Genomic DNA, 25,144 nt, shown 5'->3' on the forward strand with positions numbered 1-25,144 from the left:
ATGGAAGCCAAGCGTGAGGGTTGCCTATTATATTAAAATATCAATATATCGATAGTTTTATTTTGTGTTACGATACTTGTTGGTATTTATTCGATACAGATGTTATTCAGCGATAGCACCTAACTTTTAAAAATGCGTTATGGTGACTTAAAAGATACACAAAAACACATTTTTCGCAAGAGTGATGGATTAATCCAAGAATAAAAATACTTGATGAATCCAAATTGCTTGCTAAAATAGTATTTTAGTATTTTTCCAAAAGGTATATTTAGAAACACACTGTCATCTATAGTTAAATCTCTACGATTTGAGATAATGTGCCTGCTTAATGGAATTATGCAGAACAATATAATTAAATAAATATATAAAAATAATAACAAAGTCAGGTAACAATTAAGTTCTACACAAATATTTTAAAACGACCGTTCACATAAGCAGCACATGCTGTAACAACTTATGTTGTCAACATTAGTGCGCGATGGAAAACCCGCCAAAACAAAGTTAGCTAGAAAGCAAGAAGATTTCATGTTTGTGTTCTTTCCAGGTAAATGGCAGAGGAAAAGAAGGTAAACCTGCTATGGAGCTGCGCCCATGCGCTTAGCACGGAAACACATGCAGAGCGTCTGCTTAAATCATATTATATGTAAGCTAATCATATTGCTAATCAGCGCGATAATCCCGCCATTAAATATGTACTTTGCAGTAATACCTGTCGCAAGTTGGCCAAGCATAATGTTGTAATGCCAGAAGACAGCGTGGGCCCGGGGCGCATGTGTCGCCGCTGCGGCAATGAGTGGAGCGATGGCCATTATCAGCTTAACATAAAGCCCCAGCGTCTAGCCCAGAATGCCAAGCGCCGTAGGCTGATAGCTCAGCTGGAGGCAGCTAAGACAAATCAACAGAAGGGCACTGGCAAGCTCAGCACGGTGGCAAGGAAACGTGCCAAGTGGCTGAAGAAGCGCATGGGCAGTTATATGGTATGCTACCTTAACCCTTTGACTCACTCGCTGTCATTTAAGAAAACGATAAACATTAATTTCTTTTAAGGCTGTAAACTGTGCGATTTGTGGACACAAAACAATGCTGCCGCTGGAAAAACCAAAGAAGCGCAAGCAGCAACCATCAGAAACAATAAAAACAGCGACAGTGGCAGCGCCAGCAGGACCCAAGAAGAAAAAGAAACACAAAAACAAAGATATCAAAGCAACAGCACAAACACAACAAAGGGCTGCCCCAACAAGTACAACAACAACAGCAACAATGAAGAAGCCGCCGATCGCCGCTGCCGGCCAAAGCAACAAACAAAAGAAGCAGAAGAAGAAAAAGACAGCGCAGTCGACAACACCCACCGGCAGCAGCAGTAGCAGAGCCAGCGGAGCGCCCAAAGTACAATCCAAAACACAAAAGCACAACGCGCTGCTGCAGCTGGCAGCGCAGCTGCAAAAGCAAGTGGCTCAAAGCGCTAGCAAAACGCCACAAAGTCGCCTGCAAGCGTTGCTCAAGTGAAAAAATGGCCTTAAGTACAAAAGATTGTTATTTAAACTGAATGAAAAGACTTGTTATTGCACATAATTAAGCGTTAGTATAGTTAAAAGCGTTCACCAATGTTAGTGCGGCATGAATCAGCAGCAGCAGCAGCACTGTGGCAACCTGACTGATAAACCTGTTGGCCAACTTGAAACAAACACGCAATGTGTCCAAGCATCTCTCTCTTTCTCTGGAGTTATCAGCCTCAGCTCAAGGTTAGCTGGGATTTTTTAATTTATAACCATTTAATTAAAATTGAGTTGTCCTTCAGGGTCCAAAAAGGCAACTGCTTTCGGCTTATCTGCCGCCCCAAACAGAAATAAAGCAAACAGCTCGGATTTCTTGCTCACAGCCAGCAGCAACAGCTGTCGGCGTCGTTGTCTGTCTGTCTGTCTTTTCGCTGTTTTCTGTTGACTGCGCAGATTAGAAGATTTCTGGTTTTCTGCGAGCCTGTTTTTCATTTTTGGTCAAAACAAAATAAACACAGACAATTTCACATTTACCTGTTGCTGTTCTTGCTGCTTGCCGAAAAAAAAGATGAATAGAGTTAACGTGCGCCTACGAAGAAAGTCAGCAACAGCAACTGCAATCCCAACACACCACACACGAATACCCTATGTTGTCCAAATGCAAGAGTTGTTGCAACCCATAACAATATTTTTTCATGTATGTACTTTGTTTTAAGTTGTAGCAACTATAAATAAAAAGCTTAAGTAAAAGATTTAGTTGCACACGCTTTTGAGTAAAGACAAAACTCCCGATGCCAACTTTTGGATCGTAGGGTATGCGCCGATGGCAGCGCCGGCTTGAATATCTGCGTTCAGTTGCGTATGAGTAATGAACGCGAGCGCACATAAAGCTGCGCTTAAAGTAAATTAAACTTGCGCGCGCGCTCTCTCTCTCTCTCCCGCTCTCTTTCAATCTCGGGCTCTCTTGTAATCATGCTCACGTCTGCATTTGCATTGATTCTACTTCTTTGGCGAGCGTAGTTAATAAAATTGCTGTCGTTAAGCTGTCAACGTCAACGGGTAAAAACAAAGGCGTCAAGTGCATAAAAGCAACAAAAGAAAAAAGTTTAAATTTAAGAACTGTGCGCACACAGGACAGGAAATCGACGTATTTGAAAATGACCGGAAATGCAGCAAACTGCGAGACACACCTGCAAAGAAAGCAAGAAAATTAAGTTTTTTTTACGCAGAACTAGAAATCAAATAGTATAAACAAAGTGTGAAATTGCAATAATAATAAACAGTGTCTGTGTGTCTGCGTGTGTGTGTGTGTGTGGTGCAAGCAAAATTAATAGCCAGCGCGCATGGCAAATCGAATTTAATATTCTAGTTTAATATGCCAGCCCATAAAAAGTAAGAGTAGCAGAACTTAAAATTTTACCACTGCTACAGTGACAAGTGCCAAAATAATTTGACGACACGCAAGTTTTCTCATCTTATGAGTCACTGTTAAAAAGGCTGGGCCACTGGGCCTCATACGCCGCCTGGGCCAACAGTATACGCGACATTGCTTTGCATATAAACTTTGTATAGCAACATTAGTAGGGCTTGCGGCTAGACTTAAACTAGGCTTTAGCCGCAAATGTGGGAACCGCAAATGTGACAGAATAGACAGGAAAATAAAACATATAGAGCTACAAATACAAATACATGGGCATATTGAATACAAAGAGGCAGCAGAAACAAGTGAATAAACATTATGAAAATCGGCATTACTGCCATTTCGTAATGCTGCAGTTACATTCATACGAATTAAAAAATTATAGTAAAAACATAGCGTCATCAGTTGCCGCCGGCTGCGTTGAGTTTTCCATAAGTGCCAAACGAAGCGTGCAACCAAAAAAATAAAAATACAAAACAGACAATAAAATAAAAATAAAAAAATAAATTAAGAATGCTGCAATCGAGTGTGCTCAGCTATAACGTGTGTGCGCTCTATAAGGCCAGCAGGCCAGCCTTAGAATTAGTGCTAAAAATAGAAGCAAGTGGGGAGTAGGCCTGGGGTATGTCCATATTTTGGAGCTAGGCTTGAAAGCTTACAAGGAACTCAATTAGCGTAGGATTTCGAATTTGTCAGGTCAATGAACTGCTGCAGGTAATTTAAAAATTCGTGAGCCAAGTATAACCGCTTTTGTCTCACTTAAGAGGTATCTTTAGTATCAAAGAAAATTGAGCGCAGTACGTATTGTATATCGAAGTCAATGTTAGGAAACAATCTATTATTAAACCGAGTAAACAGCCGAGCACTCGAAAGCAAGCTAGAGCTCAAAAGATAAACGAGGCGTTGGTTGCCGGCGCCGTCGTCGTCGTCGTCGTCATCGTGGGAGACAAGTATTTCACTTTCGAGATGTTTGTTGTGACGCGCGACTGAAGAAGATCTTTAGTGTTGCTTATGGCACGGATTAGTGAGCATATCGTTTTCTTATCTTATACTCTGACAAAATGCTTGTAAGCTTATCAGTTGGAGTTGCGTGTAACTGTGAAATCTTTTGCGCGAAATTGTTTAACGTTTTAAGATTTGTGTGCAATTTATAAGCAGCCTCGGCTACAGTTGCAGTGCATGTGATCTGATCTGATCTGATCTAATAGATAGCTACTATATATAGTAAAGTGTTTTCAACTTTTGGCAGCTCACTGTTAATTGCTAACAGCAACACACATATAATGTCAGCGACAACAGCAACGAGAGCAACAGCAACAACAAGGAATATAATAAAAAAATAGCAAACAAAGCTTGTATTAAACGATCTACATAAAAGCCATATAAATAAACAAAACAACATTAACACCGTACACTTTAAATTAACGCTATATAGGCATGGATACAAATCTGTATAAAAAGCCAATGAATCGCGCTGAAATCGCGCAGTTTTTGTTGGGTAAGTTAGCAACAATAACAATGACAATAACAACAGCAACAACAACTACTACAACATTAACAAACGCTTAATAGTTAGTTAAGTTAATAAGCATTGCGTATATTGCCCAAGTGCTTAAATTTTAAATCGTTTACAAGGCATTGTTAACTTTGAATGTATCTGTGAGATACACTTTTCGGCCTAAAACCAAAAAGACAGAGCCACAAATTAAAGCTGCTTCAGTGCCTCAAGCATATAATTTTCTCAACAACACAAACATTAATAAGATATATATACAACTTTACATACATATATGTATACGTATGTATTTGCCTTTGCCTTGACTCATGCCTCGCAGTCTCTGCAGAGAGTTGAAGTTAATGCGCTTTGTTCCTTTCATTCTTGAATCTTTTATTGAAACTAATTCTTGGACGGTTGCTTTTAAGCAGATTTTCGCATACACATACACCATATAAATAAATGTGTGTGTGTGTCTCAGAGCTCTCAAAGCATTTGTTGTTTATTTTGGAAACCTTTGCCGGCATGATTATTCTCAGAGGGGGGTATGTTTCATCTCTTGAACAAGAGTCAATTTTAATGATTAGATGGCTGAGGTGAATACAGTGGATAAAACTAAATTAAACGATTACTTTTGTCTAACTTGAAATTTTTGAAGATTTACGCAAATTTTAAAGCTTTAAAAGTTTCAAATGTGGATTGTTAGCTGAATTAAATGTTGAAGCTCTAAATATTGTTTAATCTGAACGCATTCTAATCTCAGTAAGCATTTAATACATTAACAATATTTCGAAATTCTTAGTGCTTTGACAATGTTTAATTTCTGGCAGAAATGCCGGCGTAAGAACCGTAAGTCGAATGTATTAAAGTTAAAGCGCATTGCTTAGTCGTAGTGCTGACTGAAAATGCTTCAAAAATTTAATAACAATTGCGGCGCGCTTTAATTGTTGAAAAAAAAGAATGCTGGCTGAATGTTGTAACTTTTTCTTTTTTGTCTTAATATTAAGTGTATATATGTTTACCGTTAAAAAGTACTTAAGCGCTGTAAGCTAAGGCGGTAACTGGATTGCTTGGTTAGCGTCGAGTCGAGTGAAATTAGTTTTAATTGCTTGCGGTCAATTTGCAGTTGACTCTTGAGTTGTTATTGCTGCTGTTGTTGTTGTTGTAGTTTTATGAGGTCAGCTTACATATAAATTAATAAACATTGTGACTCAGCAGACAGTTTAAGAAGAAGTAGAGCGAGTTTGAGGCGTTGTCGAGTTAATAGTTTATCCAAATATGGCGTTTCCTCCCCAACAGATGTGCGTGCGCACTTTCGCGCTTCACTGGAGACATCGGAGTATGAGAACACTTCGAATTTGTTTCATCTAACTGCCGCCCAGCAGACACAGGAGCTGCTGCAGCGCTGCGAAACGCTGCTGGACAACTATGTAGACAGCGAGCAGAGTCCAGCGACAACTACAAGTGCAACGGCAACTGCAACTGCAACAAATGGCAGCAACGATGAGACCGGTTGCTATCTGGAAATGGCTGCAGGCACAGTGGAACAACCAGAACCGTCTGTGTCACGTAAGTCTTTGGCTCGTTTTTTTGCCGCTGCATAACTCTCTAACTAATTACCTTGAATTGCAGTCGCTGCTACACGGGAATACATCGAGCTGAGCAGCCAGGGCTCGTTGCAAAGTGATAAAACCTTTAGACAGTCGCTGGAGCCACAAGTCAGTCACTATGACACTTGTCAGCAACAAGAGCAGCCAATGCAGCAGCAGCAGCAACAACAGCAGCAGCAGCAGCTGGAGGATGAGGAGCAGGAGACGCAGCAAGTGTTCACCCATGAGCTGTTTATCAATTGCCCCTATGCCGAGCTGCCCGCTGGCCATTTAGTGCTGCAACGTTCCACCAAATTCGGCCAATTGCAGCGCATTGAGAAACGCTTGTTCTTCGATCAGAGCAAAAAGTATTATTGTGGCATACTCAACGACTGGATGCTCTGCTATGCAGACGGACCCACCGCCTGCCGCCCCAGCAGCAGTCTCTATCTGAAAAGCTCCGCCATTGAAATCGAGCACTTCGGCGAGGGCAAGCGACGTGAAATCTGCTTTCAGATCACAACCGCCGATCCCGGCAAGAAGTTTGTCTATCAGGCCAACAACGAGGTGGATGCCAAAGAGTGGATACATGCTATAGAGTCGGCCATACGCGGCGACGCGCTGCTCAAGCCGAATCGCAAGCTGCCCACGCCGCCAGTGCAAAAGCGGCACAGCTATGTGACCCCCACGCCCAACAGCAACGACAGCATTTACGAGGAGCCCTCGCCCATATATAACTACAATGAGTTCAGCTCGGCGGCGTCGCAATCGCAATCGCTGTCGTCGCCGCCGCGTCTGCCCGAGAAGAACAACAGTCCCAGCGCGCTGGCCAGGCGCTTCGAATACGATATACCAAAATGTCCGGCGCAGCCTTTGGCAGAGCAGCAGCAGCTGGAAACATCAGAGCTTATACAGCCGCAGACGCAGCTGGATTTCCAGGCGAAGGTCAAGAGCGTGCACAGCGAGCTCTCTAGTCAACTCTGCAGTGCGCAGGAGCGGCTCAAGCAGAGCCCCAAAAAGTGCTACGACTCGAGTGAGCAGAAGAAGCAGCGCAAGTCGCCGCAGCTAACGCCCAGCAAGGATAAGGAGTCGGATAAGTTGGCGCGCAGTTGGTTTCTAGGTCGCCTTAAGTCCGGCACCGGCGTAAGCAGCAGCGCCGGCGCTGGCGCTCGCAATGCTGCCAATGTCAATAGCAGCAGCAGCCTCAATGCCAATGCCAAATGCAAGATAAGCGAAAAGGAGAATCTACTCAATGGGCTGGATCTGTGCGATGGCAAGGAGGATACGCAAAGCAGCAGCAGCAATCCGACCTCACCCTGCCTGAAGTCCGATGCCAAGAGCAAGGTCAACATGATTATCAATCAATTCGAAAGCAGTGGCCATCTGTCCACCATGTTCAGCGTGGAGGCGCTGGCGGCCAATGCGCTCGCCTCGCTCACCTCCTTCTGCGAGAGCGACAACTGCAACAACTACGAGCCCATCAGTCTGCTCAAGAAGGTCTAGAGCTTAAGCTTAAAATATAGCTATATATATAAGATTAAGTTGACATAAAATTTGTGTTTAATATCAAAAGAAACAGTAGTAGTAGCGCTCTGTTAATAATATACATATACATAAAACTATGTAAAAAAGGAGTTAGTCGCATGCGGAGGTGGAGGACACGTCACTAGTTTTATTGAACTTTAGTAATGCGCGTGTCTTCCGTGCGCTGAGATTCCATAATATCCAGCAGGGCTAAGCGCTTGCGCTCATCGGCCACGACGACCAGTTTGCTTGGCGATTCACTGGATGAGAACAGGCCCAGCACTTTCTTGGGCTCGTGTCGTAGCGTAAACTGCACGCCGCGTGAGTTGGACGTGATATCCTTTATTTCCAACCATTGATATGACCAAAGGGACTGCAAGTAATAAAATATTAAGTATACGTTGCTTAGTTGTTACTCCAAGCACTCACCGTCCAGACGCCAAACATTTCGTTGCGTTGCACATAGATCAAGCGGTAATTGGTGACCAGCAGAAACTCCGACTTTTGTATGATTTCCTCCACGTGCACAAAGCTATCGGTGCAGCCATATTTGCCTTTATCCAGTTCTCTGCTCAATGCAAATATTTATATAAATAAGAAAGTAATTACTAGCGCCTAGAGTCTGCACTCACTTCAACATCTTGTTGCCCATAGCCTCGGTATGACAGTAAGGACGCAGCACATGATCGTAATGCTGGAAACGTGGTGGGCGCATACGCTTGGCATCCTCGCCAGATTCGGTGGCGCGCTTAACAGCCTCAAAGCTGCCGCTAGCAAAGTCCACCATGCCTGCAGTGGGACGAGCCACCAGACCCACAGCGCCCTTGCCCAGACCCTTGAAGAAGCCTTCAACGCCTTGTTCGCGTGCGCCGCTCACCGGTTTGGTAACCACGCCAGTAACGCCATCCACAAAGCCCATAACCAAGCCCTTGCCGCTGCGTGCCAAGCCTTCATGGAAGTTCTTAGGCTTGTTGTGCATGCCTTGGCGCCGCTTGCGTTGATAGTCATCATCGAAGGTCAAGGCAGCCAAGCCCTTACCCATGGCGCCAGTGATTCTGCAAAGCAAAAGGTTTACTTGACTCTAACTATAATAAATTGAGCAGTAGCTTACTTGGACATGGCGCCCGCTGCGCCACCAACAGTGTGCCCAAACAGAGATTTGACGCCCAGCATGAGACCTTCGGCGAATTCGCCAGGACCTTGAATAGCGCCCTGTTAACAAACAATAATTTAAGTAAATGCGTTTGATTGTGCTCAAGTGCAGCTCACCTGGAACGGCTCGTAGAACAAGTCCTCCACGCCCTTCTTAAGTCCCACCACAAGACCATACGGATTGCCCAGCACATCCAGACCGAGCACCAGCACATAAAGCTGCTTTAGCGCTTGTCCCGTGTAGTGTGAGGTAACCTCCGAGATGAGCTGCGGTTGCGTAAAGAACTGATACTGTCGCTCAAAGAAAGCTAAGCGGAAGACCACGTCATTCACATCTGTCAAAGTGACGCCCACGCCTTGCGCCAGCGGTCCCAGAAAACCAGGCAGCGCTGTGGTGTCCGAACCCGCCATGGAGAAGCTCACGTGTATCTTCAACGGACCCAAATGCAAATTATCATAGAAGTGCTTCTGCTCCTGCTGCGAATGCTGCTCGAAGAATGTTGAAAGCGGCAGCTGTATGGACTCCACATCAGTGCGGAACAGCTTGGCAGCCTGGTTCGTGCTCACGGTGCTGGCAAACATTTCCGCAATGGCCGTTAGAAACAGTATGTCCACCTTGAAGTGGAACTCCTGTATGAGTATGGTGGCGTATTTGAACTGCTTCACATTGGAGTTGGGCATGACGCGCTGCACCACGCTGCACTCAATGAAGGGCTTGAGCGTTGTGCTGGTGGCCACACTCTTGGGCGGTGCAATGGGCGCCAGCACCACTGGGAATATGGGATCCATAAACTGATTGTCCACCTGTATGCGATTGATTTTCACATGCAGCTGATTTTGGAAAGGCGACGATCTTTTCGATATCCAAATGGCAGGATAGAAGTTGCGACGCAGCTTGCGCTCGCAGGCCTTCACCATGACCATGTTGTCGAAGTTTAGCTGTAAGCAGACAGTAAGTTAAGAGCTTAATTAAAGCTAATGGAAGTACTTACAGGATACTTGTTGTCCAGCTTGTAGCTTTGCAAATTGTTTACAGATTTGTTCACCAAATAGCGCTGATATTCCGCCTCTATGAGCTCAGTGTGATAGATGGTCAGCTCCTTGAAGCGCTTCTTATTCGGCTTGCGCGATTCCCATATAATGCCGGAGCTGGTAACGCCCAGATAGAGTATATCCAAGCCTGTTTCATTGTTCACCACGGACAGACCAATGCCGTGTATATGCAAATCGATGCTTTGTGTAATCTTCTGCAGCGCTGCGGTGGTGCCAGTGCGCTTGGCTATGGACTCCAGCTCGGTAAACAGCAGCACGCGCTGCAGACCATCCAAGAACGACACCCAATAGGCCTTGCTGCCATCTTGCATGCTGCAATTAAAAGAAAGATATAAATTGTGCATATAGCTTTAAAAGATATATAGTACATACGTCAGATCCTCTACTGCATCGCGTCGCAAATCAGTTTCCTGCTTGTCCTTGCCAAACACTAAAATCCTAGAGCCCGTTGGATCGCTCCAGGCGAAGAGCACACGCTGCTTGGGCTTCAGCACTTGCTCGTTCTTTGTGTGCTTCTCATAGTAAATAATATCCTTGCGCGTGTGATTGATTAGCAGGCCAGGCGCATCTGCCTCCTGGTACTCGGTGAACGTAATGTAAACGCCGCCCTCAGTGGTCTGCACATCGACATTGACGCCGCCATAGCGACAATGGTTAAGTATGAGCAGCGTGCAAGTGACTTCGGTGTAGTCAAAGGCGGGCGTGAGCCTGTCATCCACACGCACCAGCAGTTTGTGCGAGGAGTCGTGCTTGGGCCACAGCGGCTCGCACTGCTGCGGCTGCAGCAGCAGCCAGGGATCGCCCGGACGCTTCTGCTCCTGCAGCTCAATGTTAAAGCTGCACTTGTTGCGCACTATGTAGAAGGGTATGAAGGTAATTTGCTTGCTAAGCGAATTTTGCGTCAAATGATTGTGCACGCCGATTTGATAGCTTTGCCCATTGGATTGGCATGTGACATTGCCTATGGAGCCGGCCACATCGAGTGGAATCTTCTCGCTCCACTCGCCATTGTCTATGCGTATGGCGGCTTTCTTTTTGTCAAAGAAGAACTTGTCGCGGAAGGTGAACAGTATGGGGCCAGAGTACTCTGGCGGATGGTATAGAACTTCCACGGAGGAGATGTCCGTCTTGTAGGTCAGCATGAGGCCTGTTTTGTTGATCATCCAGAAGGGACTGTACAGCGTGAGCACCAAACTGCCATAGCGATTCTCCGAGCTGCAAAGCGCCAACAATTAGCAATGATTTAGTATTGATTTATTTATTGCTATACACACCGCACATAGAGATCCATTTCCATTTTGACAGCGGAATCATAAGAGGCAAAAGTCCACACAGATATCTCGCAGTCGCACTCGGCAATCTCAGTGGCATGTGACCAATCTTTTTCCAAATATTGCAGCAGCTGCATGAAATACAAATCGATTAGTAAAATTATATTAGTGAGCACATTGAGGCGTCTGACTTACGCGCACCACCAGGAAACTTTTGTTGGTCTTATCCTTTTGCGTAATTCGCACCGTTGGTAAATGCAGCAAGTGCCCCGGCGACACCTCCTTTTCGCCGTAGTCCAAAAAGTCCTCATTGCCAGAGTTAAAGTGGCTCAGTGGCAGCGCATCCAGCTGCTGTGTATCCTGCTGTCCCGAGCAGCCAGCCACAGACACTTGTATGTCAATGGGCAGCGCATTGCGCAAATAAAGCGGCGGACGCAGATGTATAATGAACTGCACGCTCAGCAGCTTGTACTTCATGCTGTGTTCATAGTAGACATCCTGGCGCTGGCGCGAGGTATTGATATAGAGCGACTCAAAGGTGTCTATGGGATCGCATTGCACCTGCTGCGCGTAGTCGAGATCTGAGGGATTGGCATTCCAGCAGACACCCTGCACTGAGATCCTGTAGCCCTGCACTGAGAAGTAGAGCTCCTTGGCAGTGGCGTAGATGGCATGCAACGGCATGTGAAACAATTTGCCTGGCAGCGCCTGACCTATGTACACCTCGGAGTTGTCCGTGCTGCGGCGACGATACAGCTTAATGGGCGTGGTGAAATGATTGTAGACGCTAACAACGCCATGAATGTTGATTTTGGTGGTGCCATATTCGAGCTTAACTTCGGATATAATGCCCCAAGGGTCTTGAGTTGTGCTACGCATTAGCGGGAAGTAACGTTTGTCGGCCTTGGACACAGGCAGCACAACACCCTTCCTAATGTCGCCAATCTAGCAAAGATTTAAAACTTTAGTTTAGCTGGCTCAGCACAGCTTGGACTGCTTACCTGCACATATAGATTATAGTCCTCAGCTTCGTCTGCGGGCACAGTGCTTAGATCTTTCGTCTGCAAGTAGGCACGACCACCTGGCGATATGCTGCAGGTTTGTATATCCGTCGGATCTACCAGATGTCCCATGCCGCTAATTGAATGCAACACCAGCGAAGCATTCAGAACGTTCTGTCCACCGCGATGTGCTTCATGCAGCGTGAACAAGCCGCGTCGCAGATCCAATGTTATCTCAAAGCCTGTATCGTTCTCAACCACATACGGTGCGACTACATCCGGTTTGGTCATGCCCTTCTCGTCTATAGCTTGAGAGAAGGCTTCGCCTAGTTCGCGCAGCAGATTGTTGCAAGTTTTGCTAAAGGTTATCTCCAGATTCTCTTCGGAATGTATGCGTATGCTGGTGGCCAAACTGTCTTCCTCGTCATCCAGCTCGCTCTCCACCTTTTCCAGCTCCAGATCAAACTTAAGCTCCCAGGGCGTATACTCGATAATGCCATTGCGTCCGACAACCTCATTCAGCTCAATAATGGGCTCCCACTCGGCCAGCACTTGATTGTAATAGTTCTGCAATTGCCAACATATTAAATATTGCTACAGGCAAATAAAAGTTTGCTTACCATATTGAGCGTCAGTGAGCCATGTGCGCTGAGGTTGCGACTCCAGTTATTGAACACAGCTGTAATGCGCGTGTCCAGCGATATAAGCGGCTTAGTGTAGTAGCCCACGCCCGTTTCAATGACCAGCGTTATGCCAGGCACTTCAATGACGCACTTTTCCGTCTTTTGTCTGCCTTCGAAGCGCATGTCGGAGGACACAAGCTGCAGCGCATCAGTGCCCTTCTCCACTTTGGTAAACCAATATGAGCGTGAGTTGTACGCTTGTGGATACCAAAGCTCCGAATAATCCACTGTGGCGCTATCAATGGCAACCTTTTCGGCCACGCCACTGGTAACGCTCACCATTGCCTTGTTCAGCAGCTCTATGGTGGCAGGTGAGACATTTATAATAATATCACTGAGCTTCAGGCTCAAATGCAGTCCCTCCTCCTCGGGCGTGGAGCCCTGCAGGCTAATGACACAAGGCAGCAGTATATAATGACGCGTTTGCTCGCGACGCTCTGGCAAAAAGGAGCACATGTACATCTTCAACGCGTTTACTTCGCCATTGATGATTTGCTTCTCGTTGATGGAGCGATAGTTGAGATGCGCTTGTGCCTGTTAAGAATGATAAGTTAATAGCTGTGGCTTGCACTAAGCGCTGCATATTTACGTTGAATATAATGCAATTGGTGTTTAGATCATCCAGACTTTCGACCAGTATAAGATCGGGCTCTTCAATATGCAGTATAAGATTCATTTTCTTGGTCACACTGCTGGCAGCTGCTGGCAGCATTTAAATTAAAAGAAGGTTAATGTTAAGCTTAGTGGCTTTCGAACGTGCTAGCTACCTTCATTAGTGGATGTTATTGTGTGGCGTGCTGCGGCCACAGGCGCATCCAACACAGTTTGACGATGTGCCGACTTGGGAGATTCCATATCGGGTGGTAAAGCCAAGAATTTGCTGAGCTTCAATAGGAAATCAATGCAGACAATCAGCTCAAAGCCATTTACGCGCACCTCAGCTGCAAATGCAAGACAACAAATTATTAATAAATTCTGCTTTTGAGTGGAAGTACTCACCAAATATATCATTCTCTTTGATTATAGCCGTAACATCCACCATATAATTGCGCTCATTGTAGCACGCATCTATAATCTCGTCGGTATCGAACTTGGGCTGCGTCCAATCCTTGCGGCTCAGATACTGACGAATTTGGCTCTTCGTATTTGGACGCGTATCATCCAATTGTATATTACACAAGACTGTGGATGTGCTCAGCGTATTGTTGCTCAATTTGGTGCCCTTGACGGACAAGAAGTAAATGCCAAAGCGTGCCAGGCCTTGATTTTCCGCCTCCATTAGATTTATAATAACGCCATCGAATTGGAAGTTGAACTTGAGCGTCTCATAGACTTTGGCTTCGCTGGAGACGGCATGGCTCGATGGGCGTGAGTCTATGCTGGTGGACGAGGGCACAGCGGCTGCTGCTGGCTTTGCTGCATCGAAATCTTTATCTGGCGGGAATTCATCCTGACCCTCAGTCAGATTACGATTCAGTATGGACATAACCAGTGCATAATCGTTGGCGAATAGCGTTAGCTGTAAGCAACAAATAAGTTTAGTGGGCGTTTACTTTTGAACTGCGCACGCTTACCTCAATCGACTTGAGACGACCCGAGAGATCAAGTTCGGGCACGTCGCGGTACCAAGTGCTGGAAAGATTACGCTTAACGCTTAGAGTAAAGCTCATGGGCTCCATCATATTAAGCGAGCTCTTGACACCAATGGCCGCATCCACTTCTACGAAGAGCAAAAACAAAGCGTAAGCATAAAAAATCAATTGGCAGCAACTACTACGAACCATCTACAAATGAAGAAGTCTCATCGTCAGTTAAAATGGTAACTTTGGTTAGCTTGGCGTCCTTCAGTTGCAGCTTGATTTCATCCATCACAGCCATCTCAGTAGCGTGCGGCACACGCTGCTCCGTGGTGCTGTTGCTCAGCTCCAGCAGACCCAAATCCAGTGACAAAGCCTTGTTGCTCAGCGAGTCTACGGGTATGATAATGATGGGCGCCTTAATGCGCACATTTAGTTTCATGCGCGTGGCCTTTTCATATGCATCCAATGCATTCTGGCGAGCGCTTTCCGCTGCTGCGGCGCTGGCATCGGATATAGCTTGACGTGCCGCTTGGAAATTGTTCAGGAAGTTCAAGACGCCAGCGACAAACCAGTTGAGGAATATAATCTTCATGCAGCCAATGTCCACTGTGATCTTCATATCATCCGAATTGTAATCCTGCGTTTCGTCCTTGTTATACAGCACCAGCTGGCAATTGAAGGCATCCTGACCCACCATGCTCAAGATCTGCAATAAACAAATAGTTAAATTCCATAATGAAATATTAGAAATCAACTTACATTATGGTGTATAGTTCGGGCATTCAGATCGATGACATTAATGTCCTTGAGCCCAATGTTGACCTCGGTGTATGAGCTCTTGAGCGTTACATTGGTGATGAAATTATTAACATGCAGCGAGGCGAGCGGACGTCGACGCGTCTCTAGCTTCAGATTAACCTGATTCAAATTGGCGACCACTCGCATTTTGATGCTGTCCACCACGCGATATTTGGCTGAGGGCGCCTTGCGCGCTGGCTGCGTTGCCGTTATAATGCTTTCGGTTTCCTCCAGAATGACGTTTAGTCTATGCCTAAGACCATCGCCATCGCCAGCGGAGGCAAAGTGTGTGCCACGCCTAATGGTTTTGACAATCTCGTCCAGCCTTTGCTGGAAATTGTTGGCCAAAGCCAGCAGAGTCTGCAGGCACTCCTGATGCAGCACTATGTCCAAGACTTGAAAGTTAACAACCAACAGTTGCTCCGTGGAATTGTACTTGGTATTGAACTCGGGTGAGATTTTATCCGCCAGCGTATACGAGATGGTTAACAGATATTGCAGATCCTGTGTATAGCCTGGCGTATCTATAATGTCCAGCACTTGCTCTGCGTACGCCTTGCAGTCGTACTGCTTGACATTAATGCCGCCCAATCTGTGAAAGTTCGACATGCATAATTTGCTATTGCTAAATTGTTAAGTTTGAATACTTACCGAACAGATGCCACCGTCTCATAGGTGCGCTGCGCCAGATGCGCCTCCAGCGCTAGCACTTGCACTGAGAGTATGCGCTGCGAGCCCAAGGTGCTGCCCCATAGCTGCGAGTTGCTGTTGCTGCTGCTCTGCTGCTGCTCTGGTTCTATAAGCGCCGACTGGTCGGCCATTTCCTGCTCTGGTGTATTGAAAGCCGTGGATTCGGAGGAGCTGCTGACCTCGCACAGTTTGTTGGACTGATAGAGGGTCAGGCAGATTTCCTGCAGCGCAAAGTCCACCTGCACATTGGTATACTGCACAATCTCCTGCTCGCCGACCCCTCGCACATTGAGCGACGCCACAGGCGCATTGCGTTTCTTAATCTCGCGATTAATGAAGTTGGAAATGGAGCTTTGGGAACGCGCAAGCATGGGCAGTGGCTCTATGGTATCGCCCTCAGGCAGCGGTATGCTGGTGACCACTTTGATGGCGTCCAAAATGCGCGCCTCGGTAACGTTGATCTTCACTGCAGGCACTTGAATATCAATCTTAAGGTTGGGCAGACGTGGATCTTTCTCTACGACACACAGCGCAGCGCTTAGCGTCATGGACGTGGGTTGGAGCACGTGCATTTCAGTGGCCACTGCCATGCTCAGTGCCTGCTGCCAGTCCTCATTGGGACGCGTGACCAACAGCTGTATGTCATTCAGCTCCACCACAAACTTATCATATGCATTGTCCATAACACGCTCCAAAATGCTTTCGTGACGCTCGCCCTGCGAATGCAAAGCGGTCACAGTGGAGTCCATGCGATCACGCGGCCGCGTTGTTATATGCACCTCGCCCAGACTGAGTACAATCAGTGATTTCTCGCCAGGCACATACATGCCGCCATGTGGCAGCACTATTATGTTCGGCATGAGCAATATGTCCGCATCCAGCACAGACTTCTGATCGATAATGTACTGCATGCCTGTGGCCGAGCGCTCCTTGATGCCGTACAGACTGGATGCCGCTGTCTGCTCAATGTGGGACAGATTCACATTCGTGGGCGGCTTGAAGACCTTGTGCAGACAGAGTATAGTCTCCGCATCGTAGATTATTTGCAGCGGACGCGCCACCACCTTGACGCGTTGATTACACTGCTTATCCAGCGGATTGGTTTCAAAGAATATATCCAGCAGATTGAACTCGTCGGTTATCTTGGACTCCACCAGCAGCGGCGTATAATTGTCACGCGTCATGCCCGTCAGCTTGAGCTCCTTCATGCCAGCAGTTACGCTTATGGCTTCGGCGGCAGGTCTCTGTGTGATGGAAGCGGTGGCCATGTTGAACTTCAGCAGCATTATCGCTGGCAGATCGTGATAGTTATAGGATTTGCGCGTATCGTTGTTGTCAATCTCCAGCTCCTGATACAGACCAATGTCCAAAGCGATGAGCTTAAAATGCAGCTTGATGGCTTCGTAGCTTTCGGGCACATCCTGCGGATGCGCATTCTCCTGATAGCCAATGGCATTGTAGAGCTTTGCTTTCTCCTCTGCCGTCATGGCAGCCTCGAATTTGCGCGCTGCAAAAGCAAATTGCATTTAGTAGAGTATTACATAAAATTACTCACGACTTACCAAAATTTTGCTCATTGCCGGCTTCCTCTTTCTTGGCGCCGCCGCCGCCGCCCCACCAGCCACTGAACCAGCCCGGTTTCTCTTCAGGCGCTGCCTCACGCAGCTTGGCAATCTCTATATTAACACGTTGTCGTATCAACAGCAGATTAAACAGATCCAATTCGGTTTCCAGCAAAGTGCAGGCTGCCAGCAGCGAAGCGGGGGGTTTCTTGCTCAGCTCGCGTTCTTTGTATTTCTGCAAAACAAACACAGTTTAGTATTAAGCAGCCACTGCAAGTGACCCACCAACCCACCTCAGCGTACGTATTGCAGCGCTCGCGATGCTCCTTGATATATGACCAGGTCCAGGTGCGATGCACTCGTCGAATATCATGCTCCAGCACAGCGGTAATGGCAAATTTCCACCACTGCTTAGCGTGGCCCTTGTAAGCTGCACAATATAAATATATTAGGATAGGTAGGAAAACTTTGTTCTGGAACTTACGTATATTATAAGGACGATATTTGCGATAGGGCAGGCCCAACTGCATGCGATTCATAGAGTCGCCCAGCTGCATAATATTATGAAATTGCGTATTGGTTAGGCCCACATTAAGTGTCTCCATTTCCATGTTGAGTTCAATCTTTGGTTTCTCGAACGGCGGACTATCCAGCTCCGGATTCATATTTAGCTTCAGCTTGGCATTGCAGCAAATGGGACCCAAAACTAACAGACACACACACAACAGATGTTAAAATGATAATGTACACGCACAACTATTGCTCACCATAATTATAACGCAGGGGCGTAAAGTCCTTGCGTGCTATGTTCTCCTTAAATAATTCCGAAAAGTGTTCCTTGCCTTGGGTTAGGAACATGCGCGTATTGCAGTTCATATAAGCCGACAGGCAGGAGAGATTCGCTATTTTAAACACCTGAGCTGCGCGCTCCGACATGTAACACTTCTCCCAGAACTGGTCAGTCGTATAGAGCTCCAGCTCGTGTAGCGACAAGCCAAAGGCGAAGGCTGTGCCCGTGGTCGTGCTGTCCTCATAGCGCACATGAACATTGCTGATTCGCACTTGCAGGTTGTTAACAATTTGGGCAGTGAGTTTCTCAGCGAAACCAGCATCGGCTTTAGGTTGATCTGTGTAAGCAAAAAGCAGTTAGAAAGCGATTTCTATTGGAGCTGCTGCCTCAAACCTTTCTCTAGTTCCTTTTTGCGTGCTGCTTCCAAAGCATTTAACGCCACTTGCTTGGCGTCCAGCTCATACTTGGCCTCCTTGTCGGCATTGTACTGTACGTTATTGTTGGGCGAGACCAGCACATAGAGATCCTCTAGATCTACTATCACCGGCTGGCTATAAAGATTCTTCCAGGGTATTTTCAACACCAACTTGCCTGCAATTTAAATAGTTTTATATATGTTTAATCAATTCTATTATATATGCTTACCCAAGTAACCGTAGATTAGTTGTACGGGCAGGTCCAAGTCATCCAACGCATTTTCTCGTATCTTTAGATCCTTCAATACCACATCGCCTACAAACCAAACAAATGTATATATATACAGTCATTAGTAATTGTGTAGATAATACCTTTTGAACGAAAAATTGATTTATTAACGCAAGTGTCTCTAGGTATTGTGCAAATAAACAAACCAAAACAAACATATATGTATATGCCTATATAGCTATAGTCTATACTATAGCTTTCCAATCAAGCGTGTCTGGCGTACAAATGCCCGCAGTTATTGCGGTACTTTACTATGCCTGGAATGCCTCAACGCACCCCAAATGGTATTACGTATACGTATACATATTTTGGGTTAATTTTTTCTCTATTATGTTATATATGGGTTACCTAACGCTGACGCAATACAGTGGACACTCACATATAAGAAGAATTCGATAATTTGCAAGAATGTTTCAAAAGTAAAGATGTCAATTTATTTAACCTAAACTAAAATGGCTTAGCCGAGGTAATGGTCATGAAATGTTTAGCATCCAATAAATTATGAAAGTTTTTACACCTTTAACTGTAACGCGACATCTGTGCTATAACACTTACTTTTTGATAACAATCTATATTATCGTTAAATGTATACGTATTACTATGATAGGTGCCACTTTAATTGTTAGATCACTAAGTCAATTCGGGTATTTTTTATTATTTATTGCAATCCAATTTATATAAAAGAAAAGATAAGATTCAAGTTTGTACAGCATTTTACAAAAAATCTAAACAAATTTCATAAAATATTTTTAGCATAAATTCCTCAATTGTTTTGCTTTCAATTTTCTAAACAATGTATGGCCTTGATTTCACTCCCAAGTTGAATTGAACCATGCTGTTTTTTCAATATTTTAAGATTATAAGCACGCTGAGTAAAAGTTGCTGCCATTTCTTATCGCCGACGGATGACGCTTATCAGCAAAGCGACCTCATTGAAATTACTCGCAATTATTTTACAGTACATTAGGCAGCTATGAATCAGAATGAGCTATAGTATGTATAGCCTAAAACAAAGCAGACCTTTCTCAAGCCCCAAAGCTCATTTAGCCAAAAATATTCATGAGTTCTGACAGCATTATGTCATCAGGTTCAAGTTCAACATTAGGCTTGGTTTTTTTAGTGCGTCGAGCTGGCACTCGAGTTAACCAGTTTTCATGGCATTTACATATTTACAAAATGTAAATGAAAGACATTTTGATTGCTAGGGCTGCAAGAGGTTATGTTGTCTTCATTTGAGTTGACATTTAATCATTGTACAAGACGTGATTAAATGAGTTACTCGTTAATAAATATGAGGGTTCTATGTTCATAATAAAGTAAATAATCTGTGTATAAATTTATATTTATAACAACTGTAAGCCGCATCGCATTCCCAGTGCGGCGACAAAGCAAAACAGAATGCAAGCAACAGTTTGCCAACAAAGAGAGAGAGAGAGAGAGAGAGAAAGAGCGTGAGAGCGGAGGCTGTGTTGCTCATGCTCTCACGCCCTAGACTTTCAAATTGGGTCAGCGCATTGTCAAAAGCATGAAGGATAAGGTCACCACTTTATGTGTGTGTGTGTTTACTAACTGCAGGGGGATGGGCCTGCGTGTTTCTCTGCCATAATTCACACCGAACAACTCACCTCCCCAGATGCCAATTTTCAATTGTTTGTGATCCAAGTTCTCAATGTAGTCACCGAGCACCTTGTTAAGCACATCGGTAACCACGGCCTCGAAGACCATGCTGCTTCACTTGTATTCCTGCTGGTCTGCTCCGTTTTCGTTGCTTTTTGTATTCGTAATTCGTTGGAACTACAAAAGGAGTGAGCAGCTGTTTAACTGTAACAGCCGCTGCCTTATTGATTTTTCGTTGTATTTGTTATTGTTTTAACAAAAAGTGATGCCACACGCCGATGGCGGTTTGTTTGTTAAACACTCTTGTTTAATTTTTGCCTTTTCTAAATATTACAAATAGAACGAATAGAAAATGGAATTAAGAGACGAAATATAAATCAGTGATGATGTCATCAGCGTTAGCATCAGCCATCAGTACATAGCCGCCGACATACACACGCACATTGTTTTGTTAGACATTATGGCACATATAAATCGCGAAACACACACATATTTGGCATTGTTTTCAAAAATTTTACACTTATTAGCACCAGAGTATTTATCAAAATGTCTTGCGATCTTTTAGCATTTTGCTTACACAGAGCAATCTTTGTTTGCCTTAGACCAAACACATATACACTCACTTGATCTTGCTTATATCTTAAACAACAAGTTGTTTTTGAAAATCTACCTTAATTTTTATTATCAACGCGCAATAATAAAAACACACGCGCGCCGCTGAACAACTCACTACGAAATGAAAATGAAAAGCGTTTGGCAACACTACAACAGAGCATGATAAACATGACCCAGTGGCGCACAGATGAAGCTGTGTAATGACTTCACATAAAAGCATAAAGCAATACAGAATCCATATAACTTGTAATACGGCTCCTATTTACTTCTTTATTCAATTCGTAAATTTTAATTTGAGTTTGGAAAAGTAAGGCATTGCATTTTCGCATATGTAAACATTGCCACACATTCAACTGTGCGCTACTGGATTAAAACAGCTGTTGTGTGGCCGCTCTTAGGTGAATGGCATTTTTACTCTCGCTCTCTCTTACCGCTTATGCTGGTAGTGACGTGTGAATTTTGACTAAATAACATGAAATCGCGTTATATTTTGATCCTGCTGGCCCTTGTGCCTATGGTGATGTCGAAGAAGTACACGGATGAGGAGAAACCGGAGTGGGCCAAGAAAGATATACGCGACTACAGCGAAGCTGATTTGGAGCGTCTGCTGGACCAGTGGGAGGTTTGTCGGCTTACAATATTCAAGAGCTCATTTAAGTTGTGCAAGTTTTCCAGGAGGATGAGGAGCCACTGGAGCCAGATGAGCTCCCTGAGCACCTAAGACCACAGCCTAAGATGGATTTCTCAAACTTGGACAGCAAGAATCCCGAGGATCTGCTTAAAGTATCCAAGAAAGGCCGTACCTTGATGACATTTGTGTCAGTAACGGGCAATCCAACAAGGGAAGAGGGCGACACCATTACCAAGCTTTGGCAGACTAGCCTATGGAATAATCACATACAAGCGGAGCGCTATATGGTAGACGATAATCGTGCTATATTCCTGTTCAAAGACGGCGCTCAGGCGTGGGAGGCGAAAGACTTTTTGGTGGATCAGGAACGCTGCAAGGGTGTAACAATCGAAAACAAAGAGTATCCAGGCGTGCATGTAAAGGATGAATTGTAGCTTGTATTATGAACATAAGTTCCGCCACACATTCTCATGTAATTTAGTAATTTAAGCACAAACTGAACAAATGGAAATCAATTAAATTTGAAAACTCAAAGCTTTGCGTTTCAATGTGAATCGCAGACATTCACTTGTGCACGTCGCTCTAAGTTTGTTTACGTTTGGAACGTCAAAATTCTTGAGCCCCTGCTTCCCACTTTTTGACCTTAACCTGGTACAACGGCTGCACTCCACCGACTCGCGGCACGCTCATTCTACAACTGCGTGCGCAAACACACCAAGAACATGACGCTTCAAGCTAAAATCGGGCCCTCTATATTGAACGCAGATTTGGCTAATTTAACTGCCGAATCACAAAAGCTGCTGGACAATGGCGCAGACTATCTGCATCTGGATGTTATGGATGGCAGCTTTGTGCCGAATCTAACATTCGGACATCCCATGGTTAAGTGCTTGCGCAACAATATCAAGGTGAGTGTGTGCTGCTGCCCTTTGCATAGATATTAATTTACGATTTGCGTGTTTTATTTCAAGTCTGCCTTCTTTGAGACGCACATGATGGTGAGCAATCCAGAGCAGTGGATTGCGCCCATGGCCGATGCGGGCGTTAACCTTTACACCTTTCACATTGAGCCTGTCAAGGACGTATGCAAGGTCAGCCGGCAAGTGCAGGAGGCGGGCATGAAAGTGGGCTTGGCTATTAAGCCCAATACCAGCGTAAGTTGAGGTTATGTTTTTCGTGTTGAGCAATGTAAACAAACACATGTTGCTTGCAGGTAGAGGCTCTGCAGCAGTATATGGATATAGCCGATCTAGTGCTGGTCATGACTGTGGAGCCTGGCTTTGGTGGACAATCATTTATGGAGAATATGATGCAGAAGGTGCAGTGGCTGCGCTCACACTATCCCAATATTGATATCGAAGTCGATGGTGGCGTCGGACCCAAAACAATTGAGTGCTGTGCCAAGTCTGGCGCCAACTGGATTGTCTCGGGCACCGCTGTGGTGGGAGCAACAGATCAGCGCAAGGTTATTACTGAGATGCGCGAGGTGGTGCAGAGTTATCTCAAATAGCCGCTGTTATATACAATTTTTGATACCATTAAAAAAAGACATTTTTATATAGGCTTGTCGTTTTTTATACATTTATTTTCAACATTTATATATATATATATATATTTGTATATAGCATTTAGTTAGATTATGTTTTGTGTTCAACTGTACTAAGTTTACGGTTTATGCACTCGCTATTCGCTATTGTCCTGGCAAAAATTCAAACTTTAAACGGCTCCAAAAAATGAAATGTAAGGTCAATAATATTGCCTGTAAAAACGTTTTATAAATTCTCAAGTATTCTCATTTGCGTTCTAAACTGACCCAACAACAAAACGGCATAAATCAGTTACAAATTTATTGTCAAAGGTTGCGCTAAGGATAATCCTCGCTCATTTTCTCAAACTGTGCATAATTTAACAAGTGCGTTTCAGTTTCACCAAAAAAATTGTTTCAGCTTTCAACATATAGTATGTATATATACTTTTGTAATTTTTTTCCACATGTAAATTCAACTAGTTTTCTTTTTGTTTTTGATCAGCTGTCTTAATTTTTAGATTATTTGTTTTCTTAATTTTTCTTTTGCAATTTTGCTACGTTTTACATTTAACATTTTGCTACATTTATTTATTTATTGTCTTTGTTCGCTTAAGCACATTTATATTGTATCGTTTTGAGCGTTTATTTCACTTTATTCTTATTCAACATAATATCGTATTGGAAAATAAAATTATAACTCTCCTCTGTCGGGAAAGTGCAGCCCACAATTTTAAAAGCATAGCTATTTAACTAATACATGGATTTGCGTATAAACTTGTCGGTATTGATTGTATGCACTGTACTTAATACCATAGACTAATTGTAGACGTGTATTATATTCTCTCATGTCAGTTTGCCAATGCTAAGCATTATTACATCTATATATATACTTGTATTTAGACTAAATATACATAAAGCTAAGCGTTGTTGATAGTAGACTATGTGGAGCATAGGTATAAAAAATAGCTCGCCCTTAACATCTTGTAATCAGAACCGAAAACCGAATCGAAATCAAAAGCTCAAGGCAAATTAAAAAGTTACATGCAAATTTAGTATGCGCATATAATTGTTTAATAGCACACGTTCATGAACATTATTTGTTTGGTTTTTATAGTAAGTATATTGTCCTGCCCTGTTCATTTGTGAAGCACACAAACATATATAATGCTTGATCATATAATAAGTATATGCTCAGTGTATAGATATATATATGTATGTATATATGTGTGTATAAACATTTGTTTAATATGCATGTATAAATTTTAGACACCATCACATCTGCTTAAAGCTACAACTACTTGATATAGTATATCGTTATATGTATATATTTTTTCACTTTTATTCAAGTTTAATATATTTTCGATTTGTGCCTTGTGTAATATGCGCTTATGTTTTTTTTTCTTATTATTTGTTTAATACTAAGACATGCTGCTGCTTCTGCTTCTTCTTCGTCTTTTGCTGTAAACTGATTGTACAAAACATGCATATAAGGTATATATAATATTTGCTAATACTAGGGGATTATACGTTATACTTGTACACACACTTTGCTCTAAAGCATTTTTCAACAAGTTTCAGCTAGAAATGATAGAAAATAAAATGCTCGAAAGTACAGTCGGGCGCAACCGACAGTGTGAGACCCAGTACATGGGGTTCGTCATGGAATATGAAAACATGAAGTGCAAACAAAAGTATCAAATAAATAACCCGGCTCGATTGGGAGCTACAGGATCTAAAAACATACCAATCAACTTGACTGTGTTTGGTATTTTGTTTAATCTGCTCGCTGTTGAAACAACCAATTTTGAGTCTTTTGCATTATGTTTTTTTTTTTCACTTTTTTTTAAGTTTTGTTTTTAGCAAAATAGTTGTAAAAATTTTATAGCACTCTAGCGTGAATCATGCTGGACTAGACTTGTCTATATATATATATATAAATATACA

The 25,144-nt window shown here is 44.0% G+C and overlaps 5 protein-coding genes across 7 annotated transcripts; 4 read left to right on the forward strand and 1 right to left on the reverse strand.

Moving 5' to 3' along the window:
* The first annotated feature begins 300 nt into the window (after positions 1–300).
* LOC108596265 lies at positions 301–2,230 on the forward strand. Its single transcript, XM_017981824.1, has 4 exons — positions 301–386; positions 545–643; positions 704–977; positions 1,048–2,230. Exons 2-4 carry the CDS (start codon positions 549–551, stop codon positions 1,504–1,506), a joined length of 828 nt encoding a protein of 275 aa, XP_017837313.1. The 5' UTR covers positions 301–386; positions 545–548; the 3' UTR covers positions 1,507–2,230.
* A 683-nt stretch (positions 2,231–2,913) lies between these two features.
* LOC108596264 lies at positions 2,914–7,651 on the forward strand. 2 transcript variants are annotated; one of them, XM_017981821.2, is made up of 3 exons: positions 2,914–4,414; positions 5,711–5,980; positions 6,044–7,651. In XM_017981821.2, exons 1-3 carry the CDS (start codon positions 4,354–4,356, stop codon positions 7,501–7,503), a joined length of 1,791 nt encoding a protein of 596 aa, XP_017837310.1. In that variant the 5' UTR covers positions 2,914–4,353; the 3' UTR covers positions 7,504–7,651. The 2 variants fall into 2 exon arrangements, with proteins under 2 accessions (XP_017837310.1, XP_017837311.1); XM_017981822.1 differs by lacking the exon at positions 2,914–4,414 and adding an exon at positions 5,169–5,260 and having other exon boundaries at positions 6,044–7,650.
* LOC108596263 (vacuolar protein sorting-associated protein 13) lies at positions 7,543–20,759 on the reverse strand. Of its 2 annotated transcripts, none has more exons than XM_017981819.1 (25): positions 20,435–20,759; positions 18,750–18,836; positions 18,498–18,695; positions 18,082–18,441; positions 17,799–18,020; positions 17,608–17,744; positions 17,315–17,549; positions 15,714–17,259; positions 15,024–15,654; positions 14,466–14,970; positions 14,259–14,404; positions 13,684–14,203; positions 13,452–13,625; positions 13,274–13,386; positions 12,622–13,218; positions 12,002–12,568; positions 11,196–11,945; positions 11,004–11,131; positions 10,102–10,944; positions 9,669–10,041; positions 8,794–9,615; positions 8,636–8,736; positions 8,157–8,579; positions 7,954–8,092; positions 7,543–7,897 (listed from the first exon to the last, which is right to left on the reverse strand). In XM_017981819.1, the coding sequence occupies exons 1-25, from the start codon at positions 20,532–20,534 to the stop codon at positions 7,673–7,675; spliced, it is 9,942 nt and encodes a 3,313-aa protein (XP_017837308.1). In that variant the 5' UTR covers positions 20,535–20,759; the 3' UTR covers positions 7,543–7,672. The 2 variants fall into 2 exon arrangements, with proteins under 2 accessions (XP_017837308.1, XP_017837309.1); XM_017981820.1 differs by having other exon boundaries at positions 13,274–13,383; positions 20,435–20,749.
* Positions 20,760–21,445: 686 nt separating this feature from the next.
* LOC108595348 (LDLR chaperone boca) lies at positions 21,446–22,284 on the forward strand. The gene is made up of 2 exons (XM_017980572.1): positions 21,446–21,663; positions 21,717–22,284. The coding sequence occupies exons 1-2, from the start codon at positions 21,514–21,516 to the stop codon at positions 22,104–22,106; spliced, it is 540 nt and encodes a 179-aa protein (XP_017836061.1). The 5' UTR covers positions 21,446–21,513; the 3' UTR covers positions 22,107–22,284.
* Positions 22,285–22,375: 91 nt separating this feature from the next.
* LOC108595347 (ribulose-phosphate 3-epimerase) lies at positions 22,376–23,218 on the forward strand. Its single transcript, XM_017980571.1, has 3 exons — positions 22,376–22,580; positions 22,644–22,826; positions 22,886–23,218. Exons 1-3 carry the CDS (start codon positions 22,395–22,397, stop codon positions 23,180–23,182), a joined length of 666 nt encoding a protein of 221 aa, XP_017836060.1. The 5' UTR covers positions 22,376–22,394; the 3' UTR covers positions 23,183–23,218.
* Positions 23,219–25,144: the final 1,926 nt, after the last annotated feature.

The sequence above is a fragment of the Drosophila busckii genome, chromosome 2R, assembly GCF_011750605.1.
Source record: "Drosophila busckii strain San Diego stock center, stock number 13000-0081.31 chromosome 2R, ASM1175060v1, whole genome shotgun sequence".
Taxonomy (NCBI): domain Eukaryota; kingdom Metazoa; phylum Arthropoda; class Insecta; order Diptera; family Drosophilidae; genus Drosophila; species Drosophila busckii.

Coding starts and splice junctions, on each gene's coding strand:
- LOC108596265 (XM_017981824.1), top strand. CDS start 549: ATGGCAGAGGAAAAGAAGGTAAACCTGCTATGGAGCTGCGCCCATGCG. Junction 644..703: donor CTGCTTAAATCATATTATAT/GTAAGCTAATCA, acceptor TGTACTTTGCAG/TAATACCTGTCGCAAGTTGG. Junction 978..1,047: donor AGCGCATGGGCAGTTATATG/GTATGCTACCTT, acceptor ATTTCTTTTAAG/GCTGTAAACTGTGCGATTTG.
- LOC108596264 (XM_017981821.2), top strand. CDS start 4,354: ATGGATACAAATCTGTATAAAAAGCCAATGAATCGCGCTGAAATCGCG. Junction 4,415..5,710: donor AATCGCGCAGTTTTTGTTGG/GTAAGTTAGCAA, acceptor CCTCCCCAACAG/ATGTGCGTGCGCACTTTCGC. Junction 5,981..6,043: donor ACCAGAACCGTCTGTGTCAC/GTAAGTCTTTGG, acceptor CTTGAATTGCAG/TCGCTGCTACACGGGAATAC.
- LOC108596263 (XM_017981819.1), bottom strand. CDS start 20,534: ATGGTCTTCGAGGCCGTGGTTACCGATGTGCTTAACAAGGTGCTCGGT. Junction 18,021..18,081: donor GCCCCTGCGTTATAATTATG/GTGAGCAATAGT, acceptor TGTGTCTGTTAG/TTTTGGGTCCCATTTGCTGC. Junction 8,737..8,793: donor TGTTCTACGAGCCGTTCCAG/GTGAGCTGCACT, acceptor GTTTGTTAACAG/GGCGCTATTCAAGGTCCTGG.
- LOC108595348 (XM_017980572.1), top strand. CDS start 21,514: ATGAAATCGCGTTATATTTTGATCCTGCTGGCCCTTGTGCCTATGGTG. Junction 21,664..21,716: donor GTCTGCTGGACCAGTGGGAG/GTTTGTCGGCTT, acceptor CAAGTTTTCCAG/GAGGATGAGGAGCCACTGGA.
- LOC108595347 (XM_017980571.1), top strand. CDS start 22,395: ATGACGCTTCAAGCTAAAATCGGGCCCTCTATATTGAACGCAGATTTG. Junction 22,581..22,643: donor GCTTGCGCAACAATATCAAG/GTGAGTGTGTGC, acceptor TTTTATTTCAAG/TCTGCCTTCTTTGAGACGCA. Junction 22,827..22,885: donor CTATTAAGCCCAATACCAGC/GTAAGTTGAGGT, acceptor TGTTGCTTGCAG/GTAGAGGCTCTGCAGCAGTA.